Below are 17,613 nucleotides of genomic sequence, written 5' to 3'. Positions count from 1 at the left end.
AAAGTTTTGCATGAAAGGGACTTTTGCCCGAACGGGAGCTGCACAGTATTTCCACAAAAAGCTCTGATTTCTTACAGTAGGAAGTCAGTGCTCTTGCGGAAATTCAAGCGGCCAGTGTAGACAGCTGGCAAGTTTTTCCGGAAAAGCGGCTGATTTTCTGGAAAAACTGGCCAGTCTAGACACAGCCCTGGTCTTTAGTATCTTTCCCACCAATGTGTCTGGTACTGAATTTAGGCTTATTGGCCTGGCTCATCTCTAGAGACTTGTTTATAAATCAATATCGTCTTGGCAGAGAGGTCTGATATAAGTTGTAGATTTCATATCATTTTTACTGTTTCTGATATGTCATAGATTTTTGCAAATTGCTATTTGAGTTCCTTCAGAACTCTTGAGTGAATCCCACATGGAACTAGTCACAAATTACTGTTCCATGTATCAGATTAGTCCAAAACCTCCTCTACTGATATCTCAATGTGGTACAGTGCCGCCTCTTTTTTTTTTCTTTCTTTTTTTCACCTCACATGCTCTGCAGGGAAGACCAAGGCAAAGAACTCATTTACCTCTCAGCCACAGCTTGATCATGGTTTAGTGCCCTGACAAACAAGAGGGCTGCAGGAGAGTGAGAAAAGGCAGCTGGAGAAGGGTAAAAAGCCAACTCCCCTCCTGTTAATTAGAACTGAGTCACTGCAGGTCAGGCAGGAGCAGCTGACAAGGGGTTGTCTCACATGGATTAGGAGCAGCTGGTACAGGGCTTTCTTGGCTTTTAGGGTCAGCTGATTTCACTTCTGCCTGAGACCTTTTAGAAGCCCTGCCTGGTGGGTGGAGGAGGGAAGAGAGACAGGTAGATAGAAACATCAATAGCTACTCAGTTGAGAGTCAGCAGGAGGGTGAGGGATTGCAGAAGGAGAGGTTGGGCTCCCTATTCCAGGGAAAAACGACAAGCCCAGCTAAGGGGAAGGCTGCCTGTCCAGATAGGGGGGTGTTTTTCCTCGGGCCCTTCCCACCAAGGGGAGAAGTGCAGAGGCTGGCATGGGAAAGAGGCTTCCTGCTTCTGATGTGCTTTTCAAAATTCTGCTGCTATTTTTATCTTTTACTACCTGCTCTGCAGATGTTTCAAGCTGGGGGTGGAGTGTCGCCAGGCCTCACTTGAAATGAGTCAAATATTGAGAGTAGGGTAGAAATAATGAGATGCAAAAGTATATTCATGTGAGGTTCTTTTGGAGAGTCTTTGGTGTCTCAGCTTTTTGGGGAGGTTCCTTACATCATATTTTCTAGCTTTCCTGCAACTCATTAACTTACAAACATTTGCTTAGGAAAACTGAGAACTGAGATCCCTGAACAGAGAGTGGATTCCAGAAGTTGGGGCTTCAAGAAAGACAGGCAATAGTGTGAGACTCACAGTGAAACCCAAGAGGTGGTGCTGCTGGCTTTCTCTCAAGGGCTGTGTCTACACTGGCATGGTATTTTTTGCGCAAAAACTTGCTGCCTGTCTACACTAGCAGGGAGTTCTTGCGCAAGATCACTGATGTTCTAATGTGTGAAATCAGGGGTTCTTCTGCAAGAACTGTGATGCTACCACTCAGGAATAAGCCCTCTTGCGCAACTCTTCTTGTGCAATAGGCCAGTGTAGAAAGGCAACATGAATTTCTTGCACAAGAAAGCCTGATGGCTAAAATGGCCATCAGAGCTTTCTTGCGCAAGAGAGCGTCTACACTGGCATGGATGCTTTTATGCAAAACACATGCCAGTGTAGACGCTCTCTTGGGCAAATACTTTAATGCAAAAAATCTTGCGTTAAAAGTATTTGCACAAAATCTTGCCAATGTAGATGTAGCCAAGGGGAGCAATCACAAAGGGAAGACCTGAGGGCTAATTTGTGGGCATTTCTGGTCACGCAGTTCAGCCGTGGCAGAGATGCTGTTTGCCTCTGCTCTGGGCTACACAGTCCCTGGTCGTAAGGAACAGGGTTATGTTACAGACCGCTAGATGGGCTTCCAGAGTCATTGGATACTTGAGGCACAGCTTGGAGGGTTTCCTTCTCTTGTTCCAGCATGAGACATGAGTTTCTCAGATAAGCAAGGCCATGCACCTTCTTAATAGAAAAGGATGTGGACTAAGACCAGCTCCACATGCCTGCTTCTAGCTCACTGTTGCACACAAGGGACCCCTTCCTCCCGATCAAGGTACCCTCAAACTTGGTGATGTTGGACATTTCGATGTGAGGTCTATGGCTGGTGCTAGAATGGCTCTCGCTACTCACGGAGGGGGTAGGAGGGCAGGGTCAGAGGGAGGGGCAGCCCATCTGGGCTCTGCTTGGCCAGGCAATGCTCTCCAGATCCTTCACTCTCTGAAATTGCCTCCTGATTCCCCGTCTTACTGCACAGCTGCCAGAGGAGCCCAGGGTTGCCTTGTCAAAGCTCATGGCGGGCCTCATCAGCAAGAGGCATTGGGAAAAGCACAGGTTCTTTGCCCGGTGCCCCATATTGGTTTTATGAGGTGCACAGAGCTGGAATCTCACTCAGGCGCTTAGCTTTGCACCTACTGTAACATTTGGGTGCCTTACAATCTGAGACATGTTTACCAACCCAACACCCCCTGTGGTAGGGCAGGGCCATTAACACCCATAGCAGATCTGAAGGCCAGCAGGAGCCGCTATGATCACCTAGTCTGAGGGGAAAAAAGCCCCGATCGCCATTTTCGCGATCAGGGCTTTTTTGCGGAAAAGACTACTGTGCTGTCTACACTGGCCCTTTTCCGGAACAGTTTTCTGGAAAAAGGACTTTTGCCCGAGCGGGAGCAGCATAGTTTTTCCGGAAAAGCAGCTGATTTCTTACAGTAGATCGTCAGTGCTTTTCTGGAAATTCAAGGGGCCAGTGTAGATAGTTCGCAGTTTATTCCGGAAAAGCAGCTGATTTTTGGAATAAGTGGCCCAGTGTAGACACAGCTCGCATGTATTTTCGTTAATCTCTAAGGGTATGTCTACACTACCCTCCTAGTTCGAACTAGGAGTAACGGTAGTTTGAACTAGGAAGCCTAGTTCGAACTACCTAGTTCGTGCCCCGTGTAGCCGCGCTGCACGGGGTTCAAACCAGCGGGGTTTTAAAAATGGCGGCTCCCCACTTATGCAAATGAAGCCCGGGAAATTCAAATCCCAGGCTTCATTTGCAAGTGCGGTATGCATACATTACCCCGCTCGAACTAGCGGGGTAGTGTAGACATACTCTCAGAGTATGTGTATACTTGCAGCCTATTTCGAAATAGGGCTGCAAATGTAGGCATTCGGAATTGCAAATCAAGCCGGGGATTTAAATATCCCGTGCTTGATTTGCATATTCCAGGCCGGGCGCCATTTTTGAAATTTACAAGCCTGAAGTAACTGCCGGTGTCTACACACGGCAGTGAAATGGTATTCCGAAATAAAGCCCTATTCCGAAATACCTGTTATTCTTTCTGCAATGAGGTTTTGTGTCACTTAAATTGATTTTAGTCCTGCCGTGTAGATGTGCCCTCTGAGAGCCTCTTCCCATCTGTTTGTCCCTCTCTCGTGGCAGCAGCCTTTGCTGAAACCTCTGTGAGCCTGGGCCCTTTCACCTTGGGGCCGAGGTGAGCCCTGAAGGCACCCTTGTAATGGCTGACTGTCAGCCTGGAATACTTCAAACAAGAGTCCCCTTTGTGAGGCTCCAAAACATGGGCTCTCCTGCCCCCCAGCCCCATCCTCCTCCTTGATACAGAAGCCCCGAACTACCCAGCATTCTAGGGCCAGTGTTGGTGCAGATTTGCTGGACTCCCTGCTCCTCCTTTTCTGCTGACTCCCCACATTTTTCCCACTAGACTTTGCCCCCTGGTTCTCCATTGCTCCCAAGGCTCCACCCTTTAGCCCGGCCAGAGGCAGGTCATGGCAAAAGCTGCCCTGGGCCACCACTCTGCTGTTGGGTTCCCTGGACTCTCCATCTCCCCTTGGATGGAGTCCTAGGGCACAGGGAAATAGGTTCAGGGCTTCTCTCAGGCCCCTCCAGCCATATAACCAGGGCATAAAGGGTGCTTCACAGTGGCTTTGTCTCCCTGGGCAGCTCTTACCAAGGCCTGGCTCTAGCTTCTAATGGGGGCGAGGGGCTTTGGGTAATGAGGAGGAGCAGGGGGTGGTGTTTGGGGGAAAGTGGTGGGGGGTGAGGGTGGGACCTGAATGGGAAAGCTGCAGCTCAGGGGCGGAGTCCCAGAGAGGACGTGGAACCTGCATTTCTCCCAGTATTGCCTTTTGCAGAAAGTGGTCACCACACACCGAATGGGCCCAGCTAGGGTAGGAACCAACTGGGGAGCTAAGGACCGTTTCCAGAGCTTTCCAGGAAGCAGGAGCAGCAAAGGAGTGGGAAGGAACCTGGGCCCGAGTCTCATGCCAGGACTCATGTGTGCCAGACCCTCCCTCACACCCACAGCTCTACCCCGCCTCAGCTGGGAGTGGGCCCAGCAGGTGTGTGATGTGCAGAGCAATCAACAGGGGCTGCCTGACTGGCTTCTCCTTGGGATCATGATATAATCCTGTCTCTGACATGACTCAGTCCCAAACTTCTGGCTGAGGGAGGAGGGGGAGGGTGGTGCTCTGTGCCCCTTGAGTAGTTCCTGTGCACAGCTCATGGGTCAGGCAGCACCCAGAGAGCTCAGGACAGTGACAGACCAAGTCCCATGGGAAACAAAAGCCACTTCCCTTCTCTTTATTGACTGTACTGACAGCAATTGTGAGGTAAGCCACATAAATAGCTATTTATGGGGCAATGTCCCTCCGGTCTCCTGGCTGTCCATGAGCACAGTCACTATGTAAATGCTGCTGCCAGCGTTGGTCTCCTTCCAACAATGCTCTATCCTCCCTCACTAGTGTGTGGACAGCCCTTCTACCATTGCTTCAGACCTTACACACTGTGGCTACATCTAGACTGGCATGATTTTCCGGAAATACTTTTAACGGAAAAGTTTTCTGTTAAAAGCATTTTTGGAAGAGAGCGTCTAGATTGGCACGGACGCTTTTCCGCAAAACCACTTTTTGAGGAAAGGTGTCCGTGCCAATCTAGATGCGCTTTTCCGCAAAAAAAAGCCCCGATCGCCATTTTCGCGATCGGGGCTTTTTTGCGGAAAACAAATCTCAGCTGTCTACACTGGCCCTTTTGCGCAAAACTTTTGCGCAAAAGGGACTTTTGCCCGAATGGGAGCAGCATAGTATTTCCGCAAAAAGCACTGATTTCTTACAGTAGGAAGTGAGTGCTTTTGCGGAAATTCAAGTAGCCAGTGTAGACAGCTGGCAAGTTTTTCCAGAAAAGAGGCTGATTTTCCGGAAAAACTGGCCAGTCTAGACATAGCCCCAGTGAACCTCTCTCTGCAGAGTGGAGATCAGTAGCTTATCCCATCTCCAATGTAAGGGTCCAGGATGGAAGCAGTGACCTTGTCCATGGCTGAAGTTCTTTGTCTCTCATGTCACCAGCACTGGAGCCTTGTGAGGAACTGACCTTTCACTTGATGAACACCCTGATGATCCGCGCACGAAGCTGTTTGCACTTCACGCTGTACACGATTGGGTTCATCAGGGGTGGGACCAGTAGGGAGATGAAACTCAAGACCAGTGGAAGCAACAGAGAAGAGCTCTTCCCAAATCTGTATATCACACTCAAACTAAAATCTGGTATGTAGAAGAGCAGGACGGCACAGAGGTGGGAGACGCAGGTGTTCAGGGCCCTGAGGGTCTCCGTGCGGGACGCGATGCTCAGGACTGTTTTGAGGATCATCACATAGGACATGAAGATGAGCAGTGAGTCCAACCCCATTGTGAAGATTTTAGTAAACAGGCCATAGATAACGTTGACACTGATGTCTGAACAAGCCATCTTCATGACTTCCTGGTGCAGGCAGTAGGAGTGGGAGAGGACATTGGCTCGACAGTATCGGTACCGTTTCAGGAGAATGGTGAGTGGAAGCATTACAATCAATCCTCTTAGCACACACACCAGCCCCATCTTGCTTATTTTAGATGGGGATAAGATGGATGTGTATCTGAGCGGGTTACTGATCGCAACAAAGCGGTCAAAGGCCATCAAGAGGAACACAGAGGATTCAACATTATGAAGGAAGTGGATGAAGAACTGCTGGGCAAAACAGGTATCAAGGCTGATCTCCCTAGAGTTAAAGATAAACATGCCCAGTATTGTTGGTCCGGTGGCTATAGACAAACAAAGGTCTATGACAGCCAGCATGGAGAGGAAAATGTACATGGGCTCGTGGAGGACTGAATCTGTTTTTATAATGAACAGAATGACTGAATTTCCTACTATTGAAATAACATACAATGTGCAGAAGAGGACAGCAATCCAGAGATACATGGCTTCCTGCCCGGGTATCCCGGTGAGAAGGAACACGGCGTGTGTGAAGGTGGTGTCATTGACATCTGACATCGTGCACTGGGGAGGTCTGATTAGTTGTGAACTTTCCTCCCTGAAAGAAAAATGAACAAGCGACTCAATGATATTTAGCAAGACCTCTTTCTGTTCTCAGTGCAAATCTAGAGAAGCTTAAGGAAGATGAGACAAAATGACTTCTGTTTACACCACCAAGAGAAAGAGAGGCCCTGCCATACTGAATCAGACCTGTAGTCTTAGTCCATTATCGAGTGAGCACTTCCAGATGCTGCAGAGGACAGGAGAAGAGGCCCTACCCTAGGTACCTCTGAGATGGCTTGCTCACAATGTCTCCCTCGAAGCCAACTAATTAGACATCTTCTACAAGTTTTTTAAAACAGACTTCACTAGAATAGTGATAGAGATGCAGCCGTGTTAGTCTGGTCTAGCTGAAACAAAAGACAGGACTATGCAGCACTTTAAAGACTAACAGGATGGTTTATTAGATGATGAGCTTTCGTGGGCCAGACCCACTTCCTCAGATCAATTTTTGGAAGAAAATTGGCACGACCATATATACCAAAGTGATACAATCAAAAAAAAGTGAACACATATGAAATTGACAAATCAGATTTTAGAACAGAGGAAAGGTGCTCACTACTGGATTATCCAGCTATGTAGACTCTCTTCTCAAACCCTATGCAACCAACACTCCCAGCTAAAGCCGATATACTACTGACTTCCTGAGAAAACTACAAAACATCGATAACCTCCCTGATAACACCATCCTTTCTACCATGGATGTAGAAGCTCTCTACACCAACATCCCACATGAAGACGGATTACAAGCAATTAGAAACACTATCCCAGAGGATACTACTGCCAATCTGGTAGCAGACCTATGTAACTTTGTTCTCACCCACAATTATTTCCAATTTGGGGACAACTTATACCTCCAGATCATTGGCACAGCCATGGGTATCCGCATGGCCCCACAGTACGCTCACATTTTTATGGCTGACTTAGAACAACGTTTCCTCAGATCTCATCCCCTTTTAGCCCTTCTCTACTTATGCTACATGGATGACATCTTTATGATCTGGACCCATGGCCAAGAAACACTGGATGCATTCCACAGAGACTTTAACAACCTACACCCCACCATCAATCTCAGTCTGGACCATTCTACACGAGAGATCGATTTCCTGGACACCACAGTACAAATCACCAGTGGTAGATTAGACACCACTCTTTACAGAAAACCCACTGACTCCTACAGTTACCTACATGCCTCCAGCTCCCATCCAGGACACACCTTCCGATCCATCGTCTATAGCCAAACCCTTAGATACAATCGCATCTGCTCTAATCCCGCTGACAGAGACCAGAAACTTCAGGATCTCTACTAAGCATTTATAAGCCTCAATTACCCATGGGAGAAATAAAAAAACAAATTGAAAGAGCCAGACGAATACCCAGAAACCATCTACTTCAAGACAGACCCAAGAAAAGCAACAATAGAACACCACTTGTCATCACCTATAGCCCCCAACGTAAACCCGCCCAACGCATTATCAATAAACTACAACCTATACTGGAACAATATACTACCCTCCGAGAGGCTCTGGGAGACAGACTCATAGTCTCCTATAGACAACCACCTAACCTCAGGATAATTCTTACCAACATCCACAGGACATACCACACTAATACCAACCCTGGAACTTTCCCTTGCAACAAATGCCGGTGCCAGCTTTGTCCACATATTTACTCTGATGACACCATTATTGGACCTAACCATGCCAGTTACAAGATCAAGAACACATATCCTGTTCATCCAGAAATATAATTTATGCCATCATGTACCTAACGTGTCCGTCTGCTATGTATATTGGACAAACTTCTCAGACATTTTGCCAAAGAATCAATGCACATAAAACAGACATCAGAGTCTTTCACAGAGAGAAAACTGTTGCTTGCCATTTTAACCAGACTTGCCATTCTCTCGATGACCTTAAAACATGCATATTGCTTCAAAAATATTTTAACTCCAGACTTCGAAGAGAAGCCTCAGAACTGTCATTCATGCTTAAATTTGACACTTTATGTATGGGCCTTAACAAAGATGCTAATTATCTCACCCATTACAAAGATAGCTTCCCCAATTATCACCCGTAATATCATTACCTCACAGACATTAACCTACCCCCCTCACCTCCCCTTTGTTCTAAAATCTGATTTGTCACTTTTATATGTGTTCACATTTTTTTTTATTGTACCCCTTTGGTATATATGGCCATGCCAATTTTCTTCCACAAATTGATCTGAGGAAGTGGGTCTGGCCCACGAAAACTCATCATCTAATAAACCATTTTGTTAGTCTTTAGAGAGCTGCATAGTCCAGTCTTCACTAGAGTAACAGGGCTCTCTGGTTAGCCACTGGGGCAAAGTTCCGGTTTTGTCTCAGGCATCCTGCACTTCTAGGTGGTTAGGGCTTGCCTCAGAGGCTCACTGTGACTCTCGACGTAGCCTCTCTTCCTTTCAGGAGGCAGGGGTCACAGCATCCTGAGCCACCTTCGTTGTAGGCCAGTCAATGCGTTTGGGGTGAGATCCCTCCTTAATCTCAGTCTCCCCTCGTGTGGGGTGTGTCTGTGGCGTGAGGAGGGTTGGGGGGAACCCCGGGCCCAAGCTCTACTTTGGATTCCAGCCCAGGGACCTTAATGGCAATGGTAACAGGTAGTTTTCCTATAGCCCTGGCCTGGGCCATTTCCCCAGATGGCCCATTCCAGCATACTTGCTCCTGGCACATGACCACACTCGCACTCCCAGCTCTTCCATAGTGCTCCGCTTTACTCCCAGCCCCTCGCGTGTCACCCTGTCTGAAATCCCAGTCGGTTCTCAATAGGCTGCAGGTGTTCTGATTAGTGGGTCTCTCCTAATCTCTTGTAGCAGGTTCTTAACTGGCTCCAGGTTTCCAGTGGTGTCTGCCTGACTTCATTGGTTCTAGCTCATTTCTGATTGCTCTGGAGCAGCCTCTGCCCCGGTCATTCAGGGAACTGAATTTATTCATCCAGCGATCAGCGTACTTACCCTCGACCAGACCACTGCAGCCAGCCAGTCTGGGTCTGTCGCATCCAGTCCCTCTATGAATCCTGCTAAGCTCTGGGCCTCATGGACAACTTGTTGCTGGAAGTTCTGCAGCCTACTTGAGCACAGTGTGATTTTATAGGTGTGATCTTCCCACACACACCCTCTCTGGCCCTGGATGTGGCCCATTGAATCATGACATGTGTAAACACATGGTAAGTGCACTGTGGAAACGGACATTATATTTAACCGTTTTGCACTGGAGCTATTTATAAATAAGTTCCATTGTCTCATTATATATTTATTTTCTACATACAAAAAGTACAAATCATGCCGCTGCCTCTTCACAGCCCATCGGATAAATGCTGAGCACTACATTTTGAATTCAATACAATTGTCATCAATAGTATCACTCCAGATTTACATGTGTAAATTAGATCAGACCTGGGCTCTGTTAAATTTCCCTCCCGAAATGTTCCCGGTTATACTCTGACCACCCAAGCCTCCCTCCAAGAGAAACTCAAGTGCTTTGCCTGGCCTATATTGACTGAATCCAGAAATGCTGATCATTCTGTAGGCTTCTCTTCATCCTCGTAGGGCCTACATCCTCCCCCCATGCAAGGGTCCGTACATATATGTTAAATTACAAGTTAACACTGTTACTTCAGCTCAATGGGGGTGAGAACTGCATCCCAAATAGGGGCAAAAAGCTCAGTTTGCATTAACATCCAGGTCAGTGTGGAAGTGATCTCAGTCATGCTAGTGTGACAGCTGATGGTGTCAATTACATATAACCATTATTACAGTCCTATTTCATGCACTTCTTTGCTGAAACACAGACCCGCGATGCTGTTCTCTCAGACTTTTTGGAAAACTTGCACAGGTATTGAAGCGACCCTGAAAGACCCTGATAGTGTTAGATACAGTGTCTGTTTAGTTATCAGGAGAGAGTATCACACAAGCACTCATGTAACAAAGGTAAATTGCATAAACCCGTTGCAAAGAGTATATGGAGTACGTCTGAAATACTTTCTAAAGGAAAATCCATTATGCACTAAAGTTACCACTGTAGAGATTTCCAGCAATGCTGCTGCTGGCTTTTCACAATCAAGAATGTCAGGAAATCTTGCCTCATAATATTTGTATTACAATAAAAAGATCTGGCCTATCATTTGCACACCTGTATTGAGCACACACATGCCAACCCATTCCCTCTCCCGGAATCTTGTTTCAGAGCCGACATCTTGGGTTAGAGTGAGACTCAAAATAGAGATTTGACATTTGGATTGCTTCAGCACTGTGAGAGACTGACATAATCAATGTCTATGCTAAATCCCCTTCTTGGTATGTTTGCAGTTGAGCTATAATGGGGTGTATAATATTGGGGTGTTGGTTATGTCTGTATTAGGTGAAACCAATATGGTGCTGCTTAATGTAGGAACAGGCTGCTGGAAAACAAACAGGAAGGGAAGCAGCAGCTCAAGAAAAGCGGTTACTCAGTCAGCACTTCAGAGAGGTTGAGAGACCACAATGGTGCTACAAGCTGGGAAGAGCCTATTTCCAGAATCCAGTCACATTACCAAGCTTGTTTGGCCAGCATTGGGAGTTTTTCCAGAGGTGGGGCAGCTGTTGCTGAGAAGCTCATCAGACACCTCTGGGGAAGGCTGAAGGCCCTCGGCCTGCCTGGGTCCCTGTCAGAGTGGGGGGCTGGGGTCAGAGGTGTGGACAGACTGTTATTTGAAAACCCTCCTGTTCTCCCATCTTACGCTTTCTTCCTGCTGTTCAGATTGCACAGTACTTTGGTTCAGGACGGCTGGGTGGTCCCATCTCACCACTTGTCACAGCCTCCCAAAAGGAAGAACCACAGGTACCAAACCCACTCAGGCCTGCTGGTCAAGCACAGTCAACCCACAGTGCGCTGTAGCACAGGACTCCATCTGAGGGTGGGAGGATCATGGATTCCACCCCATGAAAGTCTAGGCTATGAGGCCTGACATGGGACACTCACGGACCAGAGAGGGTCAGAGATGCGGGTAGCCCTGTAACTCTGAGAAGTCTCTATAGGGCATAAATGATGAAGCTCCCAGCCAGTCAGGAACCAGAAATACCCCCTATCAGAGCTGTTACAGAGCTCTGAATTCCATATCCAATTCTTGTTGTAAAGCCAGAGCATAAAACCTCGACAATGCTCTTGCCGATGACATTTCCAGCAACAAATAAACCTAAAGTAATTTGGGAATGTGTCACCGGTGTTCTGTGGGGTCTCCCCTTGGTCAGCCCCTGGCAGATGGAGCCCAGAGCACATGGCACCTCTAGAAATAGGACCCTCTGTGAAACTTTGACTGGAGGCATCAGAGTTTTATACCTCTGAGCTCACTTTGAAAGTCTGAATTCTGTACATCTTAAACCGCCAAATGTGGAGCTTGGGCAATTGTAGGGTGAGGGGTTCCCAAGCTTCCTAACGCTGCCTCCCTTCCAACCGCATCCCTGAGTCACCCTCACAGCCCGAGGGAGTCCTCTGCCACTGCACAGAACAGCTGCCAATGCAAACAGCCTGCAGCCTTCGCCCTGCATTTCACATGTGAAACCTGCCAACGTACCCAATCCCTGCTAGAAGGGAGCTGCTGCCACCAGAGGTCTTCACCGTGAAGCAGAAGGAGTCATCGGAGAGGTTGCATGGGCAGCAGTCAGTGTCTGCTAGGCCAGGGTGGCAACTGCTTTTATGCAGCATGTTTGTACCTTCCCTTGGGGCCACTTGGCCATCAGGGAACTTTAGCTATCTGTTTTCATGAGCACCAGCTTTAACCCCTGTCACAGCCAATGGCAAATGGCTGGAAGTCAGGTAACAGGGGATGCAAAGCTTCTAGTTCTTCTTCTGTATCCAAGCCGGTGCAGCCAGGCAGCATCCTGGCAGCTGAGCATCTAGAGAAAAATGATCCATTTTCTGTGAAAACTCTCCCCAAATGATGGATGAAAAGGAAACTCAGGGTTTGGATCAAAATTTTTGTGTGTTGGGGAATAAACTCTTTGTTTTCCAGCCGAGGTCTTCACAACACAAGGTCTCCCTGTCCTTCCTGTGACAGGACCATTCCCCTAGTTGACAGCAATAGTCCTCCCATCAGGTTCCCCCCTGAACACCCCCTTGAGATGTGCTATGGTGCGCCATGCTGTCTCCATGATGCACCAGCTCACTGCTTGTCGACATAATTTAAGAACATAATAGCTGCCTCATGCGGTCAGGGCAACAGTCCATCTAGCCCAGTTTCCTGTCTGCTGATAGGGCCCATACAGAGACTTCAGAGGGAGCAGAGTGTAAGTATTGAGTTATCCACCCCCCACATCTGCTTACAGTTTCTGGGGCTCTGAAGTTAAGAGACACTCAGAGCACATAGCTACATCGCTGACTGTCTTGGCTAAGAGCTATTGATGGACCTGTTCTCCATGAACTTACCTAATTCTGGGTAGGGCCAGTTATTCTTTAGGCCTTCACAAGGCCCCTTGGCAAGGAGTTTCGCAGGCTGGCTCTGTGTTTTATGAACAAGTAATTTCTTCTATTCTTTCTAAACCTACAGCCTACTAACTTCACTGGGTGGCCCCTGGTTCTTGTGAAGGGCTTAATCACACTTCCTAATTCACTTGCACCACACCACTCATTTTATAGGCCTTTATCACATTCCCCAGTTCTTCTTCACACAGCGCATAGTCAACCTGCGGAACTCCTTGCCAGAGGAGGCTGTGAAGGCTAGGACTATAACAGAGTTTAAAGAGAAGCTAGATAATTTCATGGAGGTTAGGTCCATAAAAGGCTATTAGCCAGGGGATAAAATGGTGTCCTTGGCCTCTGTTCGTCAGAGGCTGGAGAGGGATGGCAGGAGACAAATCGCTTGATCATTGTCTTCGGTCCATCCCCTCTGGGGCACATGGTGCTGGCCACTGTTGGCAGACAGGATTCTGGGCTAGATGGACCTTTGGTCTGACCCAGTATGGCTGTTCTTATGTTCCCATATTCATCCCTTTTCAAGCTGAAGAGTCCCTATCTTTTAAATCTCTTTTCATGTGGAAACTGCTCCATACCCGTAAATATTTCTGTGGTCCTTCTCTGATCTTTTTTTCCCAATTGAAATGTATATTTCTGAGAGGAAGCCAGCACTCTCTCATCCAGAACTCTCTGGTCCAGAAACATCTGCCATCTGGCATGATTTTAGTTAGGCAGATGCTCTTGTCTGACCCCCTCCACTTTATGAACATCCCTCTTGAATTGTGGACCCCAGAACCGGATGCAATATCCCAGCAGGGATCATATCAGCTCCAAAAACACAAATGCTGTCTACACTACAAGTTTTCTCGGCAAAAAATATGCTAATGAGGGACTCATTTGCATGAGTTGTGATCTCATTTACATATATTCTGCTGATCCATTATTGCACTGGGGTTTTTGCGCAAAAACAAGCAGCATGGACATTTTCTTTTGGCTCAAAAACCCCTTTTTCTGCAAGATCAGTTTCCCTCCTTTTGGGGGGCATAAGGATCTTGTGCAAAAAGGGGGTTTTGCACCAAAAGAAAATGTCCACACGGCTTGTATTTGCACAAACATTCCAGCACAAAAATGAATCAGCAGAAAATATGCAAATGAGATTGTGACCCATGCAAATTAGTCCCTCATTAGCATATTTTTTCCCGAGAAAACTTGTCGTGTAGACATAGCCAGAGGTAAAACAAGCTCTCTGCTCCTCCTCAAGATTCCCCTAGTTCTACATCTCATGTTGCACTAGTTATTTTGGGTGCTCATGGCCAGCTGATTACCCATTATGACCGTGAATCTTTTTAAGAATCACTGCCTCCCAGAACTGGGTTCCCCATCCAATGAAGACGACCAGCATCCCTTGTTCCTAGACATACCCCTTCACATTGAGCTATATTAAAACACAGTTTGCTGTGGCAGAGAGGGACTAAGTTGCAGCCATGCATGTAGCTAAAATGTAACCTTATGCAATGTAATGTGTCTCAGTGTACCTGGTCAGCCGTCTTTCTGACTAGCAGAAAGGAACGGTCTAGTGGTGTAGGTAAAGATCCATGAAGCAGATTGTTTGTGTTTCTTATTAATGTTAAGGCAGGAACAGACCAGAAAAGTCCTTGTGACTCAGTATTGTCACCCTTCTATGCTTAGGATTGATTTGTTCTTTAATGTAAGAGTATAAGAATTTGTTTTGCATTATGGAAGAATTTGTAATAGTAATAGTTATTTTCATCTTAGAATATTTTGCACTAGATCCATTGTACCAAAAGCAACTATGTAATCCGTACTTGTGCCAAGCAACAATGCTATTTGAGTTCGTGTGAGTGAAGACTGTGAGTGCTTGTTTCAAAAGAGATCAGTCTGAAGGCTGGCATGGCATGCGGATGGTTAGAGTTGAAGCCAGAGAGTTGGGAGCGCAAAGGAACTATCAAATGTGCCCATTTGGTGACAGATGAGGGCAGTCTAGATGCAGATCTGTCGAAAATAAACCATTTTTGGACAGATCCTGTATGCCTCAAAACATGAGGTTTACAGGATTTGTCAAAAAAGGGTTTATTTTCCACAGATCCACGTCCAGACTGCTGTTTTTTTTCGACAAAACACCATGTTGAAAAAAAGCGGCGGCCCAGATTTATGTTAATGAAGCTCGGGGTATTTAAATCTCCTCTTCATTAGCAATTTTGATGTGCCTAATCTACATCTCTCTGTTGACAGAGAGGTGGAGTCTAGACATAGCCATATTGAACAATATATATAATATCATAAGGTTTTGTGGGCAAAACCCACTTCCTCGGTTGAGAGTGGAGAAAAAAGGGAGAACCTCACAATAAATGACAGAAAAAGAAGGGAGAGAGGGAGACAAAAATACCTGTCAATTGTAGGACTGGTGTTAATGAGGACTACTCTTTTTTTTTTAAGTTACAGACTAGCATGGGTACTTCTCTGAGATTTTACAACCTAACTGGCCACGAGGCTGATGCAAGCAACAGACTGATAACTGTAACATCAGCAGGACGTGTGTGTGTGTGAAAAAGAGAGAGAGAGAGAGAGAGAGAGAATATTCATATGCTTTTTATCTTGACAACTGTCAGAGGAGTAGCCGTGTCTGAATCTGCATAAACAACGAGAAGTTATGTGGCATCTGACGAAGTGGGTCTTTGCCCACGAAAGCATAGGCTCCAATAAATCTGTTAGTCTATAAGATGCCACAGGACTTCTCATTGTTTATGCTTTTTATTTTGTGTTCTCAATAAACATGGCATATTGCCTTTTCCCCTAGAAAGATCCCATCTGCTTCTTATAAGCATTACAAAGTGAGTTTTCCCAAGGTCACAGGAGATAGCTATGGCAGAGCCTGAAACTGAAGCCGGATCTTTTGTGTCCCAGGCCAGCATGTTAACCCCTGAACCCTCCTTCCTCTCTTTGGCTAGTGGCTGGAAGGGGGCAGCCGGCAGCTCAGCAGGCTGAGATTGTCAGACTCTCCGGGAATTACACCCTTGTGACCAGAGGCCCAAGAATAATTCCTTTGCCGGATGACAACACTGAGTCCTGCTTTCTCCTGGATCTACTGAGGGATGTTGGCCAGGGCCCAGAGCTAAGCAACTCCACTTGGGATCCTAGTGGGATGCAAAATGGGCTAATGCAACCCATAGGCACATAGGCGTAGAAGAGACCTCCTGGGTCAGTGAGCCCCAGTTGCCTGCTATGGCAGGTGACCCTGGCCTATTGTCCAGAGTATGAACCTGTCAAGCTCCATTTTAAAATGAGTTGTGATGTTCGTGCCCTCCTCCCCCCCATTGGGTGGCTTTTCCAGAACCTTTCTGTACAGATGGTCAGAAACCTCCTTCTCCTTGCCAGCCTCTGTTTACTGCTGTCCAGTGTGTCCCCATTTGTTCTTCTGCCAACTCCAGCCTTTACCTTCAGGAACTCTCCTCCCTCGTGTTTACTCCCCTGCTGTATTGATCGAGAAAGCCAACCCCTTTCAGCCTTCCCAGGGCTAGGCTAAACTAGACAAAGTCTTTCAGTCTACTTGAAGCTGAGGCCTTCCATTAGGCTGACCATATTAGCACTCCTTCTCTGCACCCATTCCAGCCTGAATTAGTCTTTCTGGAATGTGACTGATCATAAATTTGCACAGTTGGACAGAGGAAATCTTGCCAGTGCCTGGCACATTCTAAGATCTCATGCGCCTTGTTCACAGCCACATCACGACATGGCTCACAGCCACTTTGGGTCTGACTAATGCCACCAGGGCTTTCTCCTCCTCTGTTGTTTCCAACATAGCCTTTGCTGGATACATACGGGTAGTGAGTTGAACGAGGGGAGAGGATCTCACTTTCGTGGAAGGCATTGGTGAGAACAACGCTGCATCCAGGTCTGGTGCCTAGAGTGAAAAACGGGAGAGCCACAAAAATAACTGAAGGTCTTGAGAACATGCCTGACATTGGGAGACTTCAAGGCATGAGCCTGCACCATGTACAGAATGGAAGACTGAGAGCTGACTTGGAAACCACACAGATAACATTTGAAAATGAGGCACACGTTTTTGACAGCGAAGGCACTTAATCACTGGAATAAATTCCCAAGGGAGGTGGTGAATTCTCCTGCTATCTACAAACTAACATGATGAGATGCATTCCTGAAAGGTGGTGGAATCTCCATCACTAGAGGTTTATAAGTCTCGGCTTGACAAAGCCCTGACTGGGTTGATTTAGTTGGGATTGGTCCTGCCTTGGGCAGAGAACTAGACTTGATGACCTCCTGAAGTCTCTTCCAGCTCTATGATTCTATGATTCTATGAAAGAGACTTGTGAGATGAACAAAAGTTGTGCATTAGTCAAAAAGAAGTCATTGAGCTCAATACCGGGATAACGGGATGAAATTCTGCTTCCTGTGATGTACAGGGGGTCAGACCAGATCAGTGGTTCTCAGATTTATATGATTGCAATCCTCCTTCTTTGTGTCCCTCAGCCCAGGTCTACACTAAAACGGAAGGAGAATCAAGATACCCAACCCCAGCTACGTTAATTATGTAGCTGGAGTCAATGTACCTTGTTTTGCATTTCCTTGCAGTGGGAGTCAGATGAGAGCATTTGCGTCCCTTACTCCTCACAGAAGCAGCAGTACCAGCCG

The 17,613-nt window shown here is 46.9% G+C and overlaps 1 protein-coding gene across 1 annotated transcript; it reads right to left on the bottom strand.

The window, feature by feature from the left end:
- Nucleotides 1–5,498: 5,498 nt before the first annotated feature.
- LOC102445620 (olfactory receptor 51G2-like) lies at nucleotides 5,499–6,434 on the bottom strand. Its single transcript, XM_006113144.3, has one exon. It carries the CDS (start codon nucleotides 6,432–6,434, stop codon nucleotides 5,499–5,501), a length of 936 nt encoding a protein of 311 aa, XP_006113206.3.
- Nucleotides 6,435–17,613: the final 11,179 nt, after the last annotated feature.

Source organism: Pelodiscus sinensis, chromosome 1, assembly GCF_052426305.1.
Source record: "Pelodiscus sinensis isolate ZL-2025 chromosome 1, ASM5242630v1, whole genome shotgun sequence".
In the NCBI taxonomy this organism is placed as follows: domain Eukaryota; kingdom Metazoa; phylum Chordata; order Testudines; family Trionychidae; genus Pelodiscus; species Pelodiscus sinensis.
This window is presented reverse-complemented; position numbering and strand designations above follow the sequence as displayed.

Bases quoted from the DNA above. Each gene is read 5' to 3' on its own strand.
- LOC102445620 (XM_006113144.3), bottom strand. From the start codon at position 6,434: ATGTCAGATGTCAATGACACCACCTTCACACACGCCGTGTTCCTTCTC.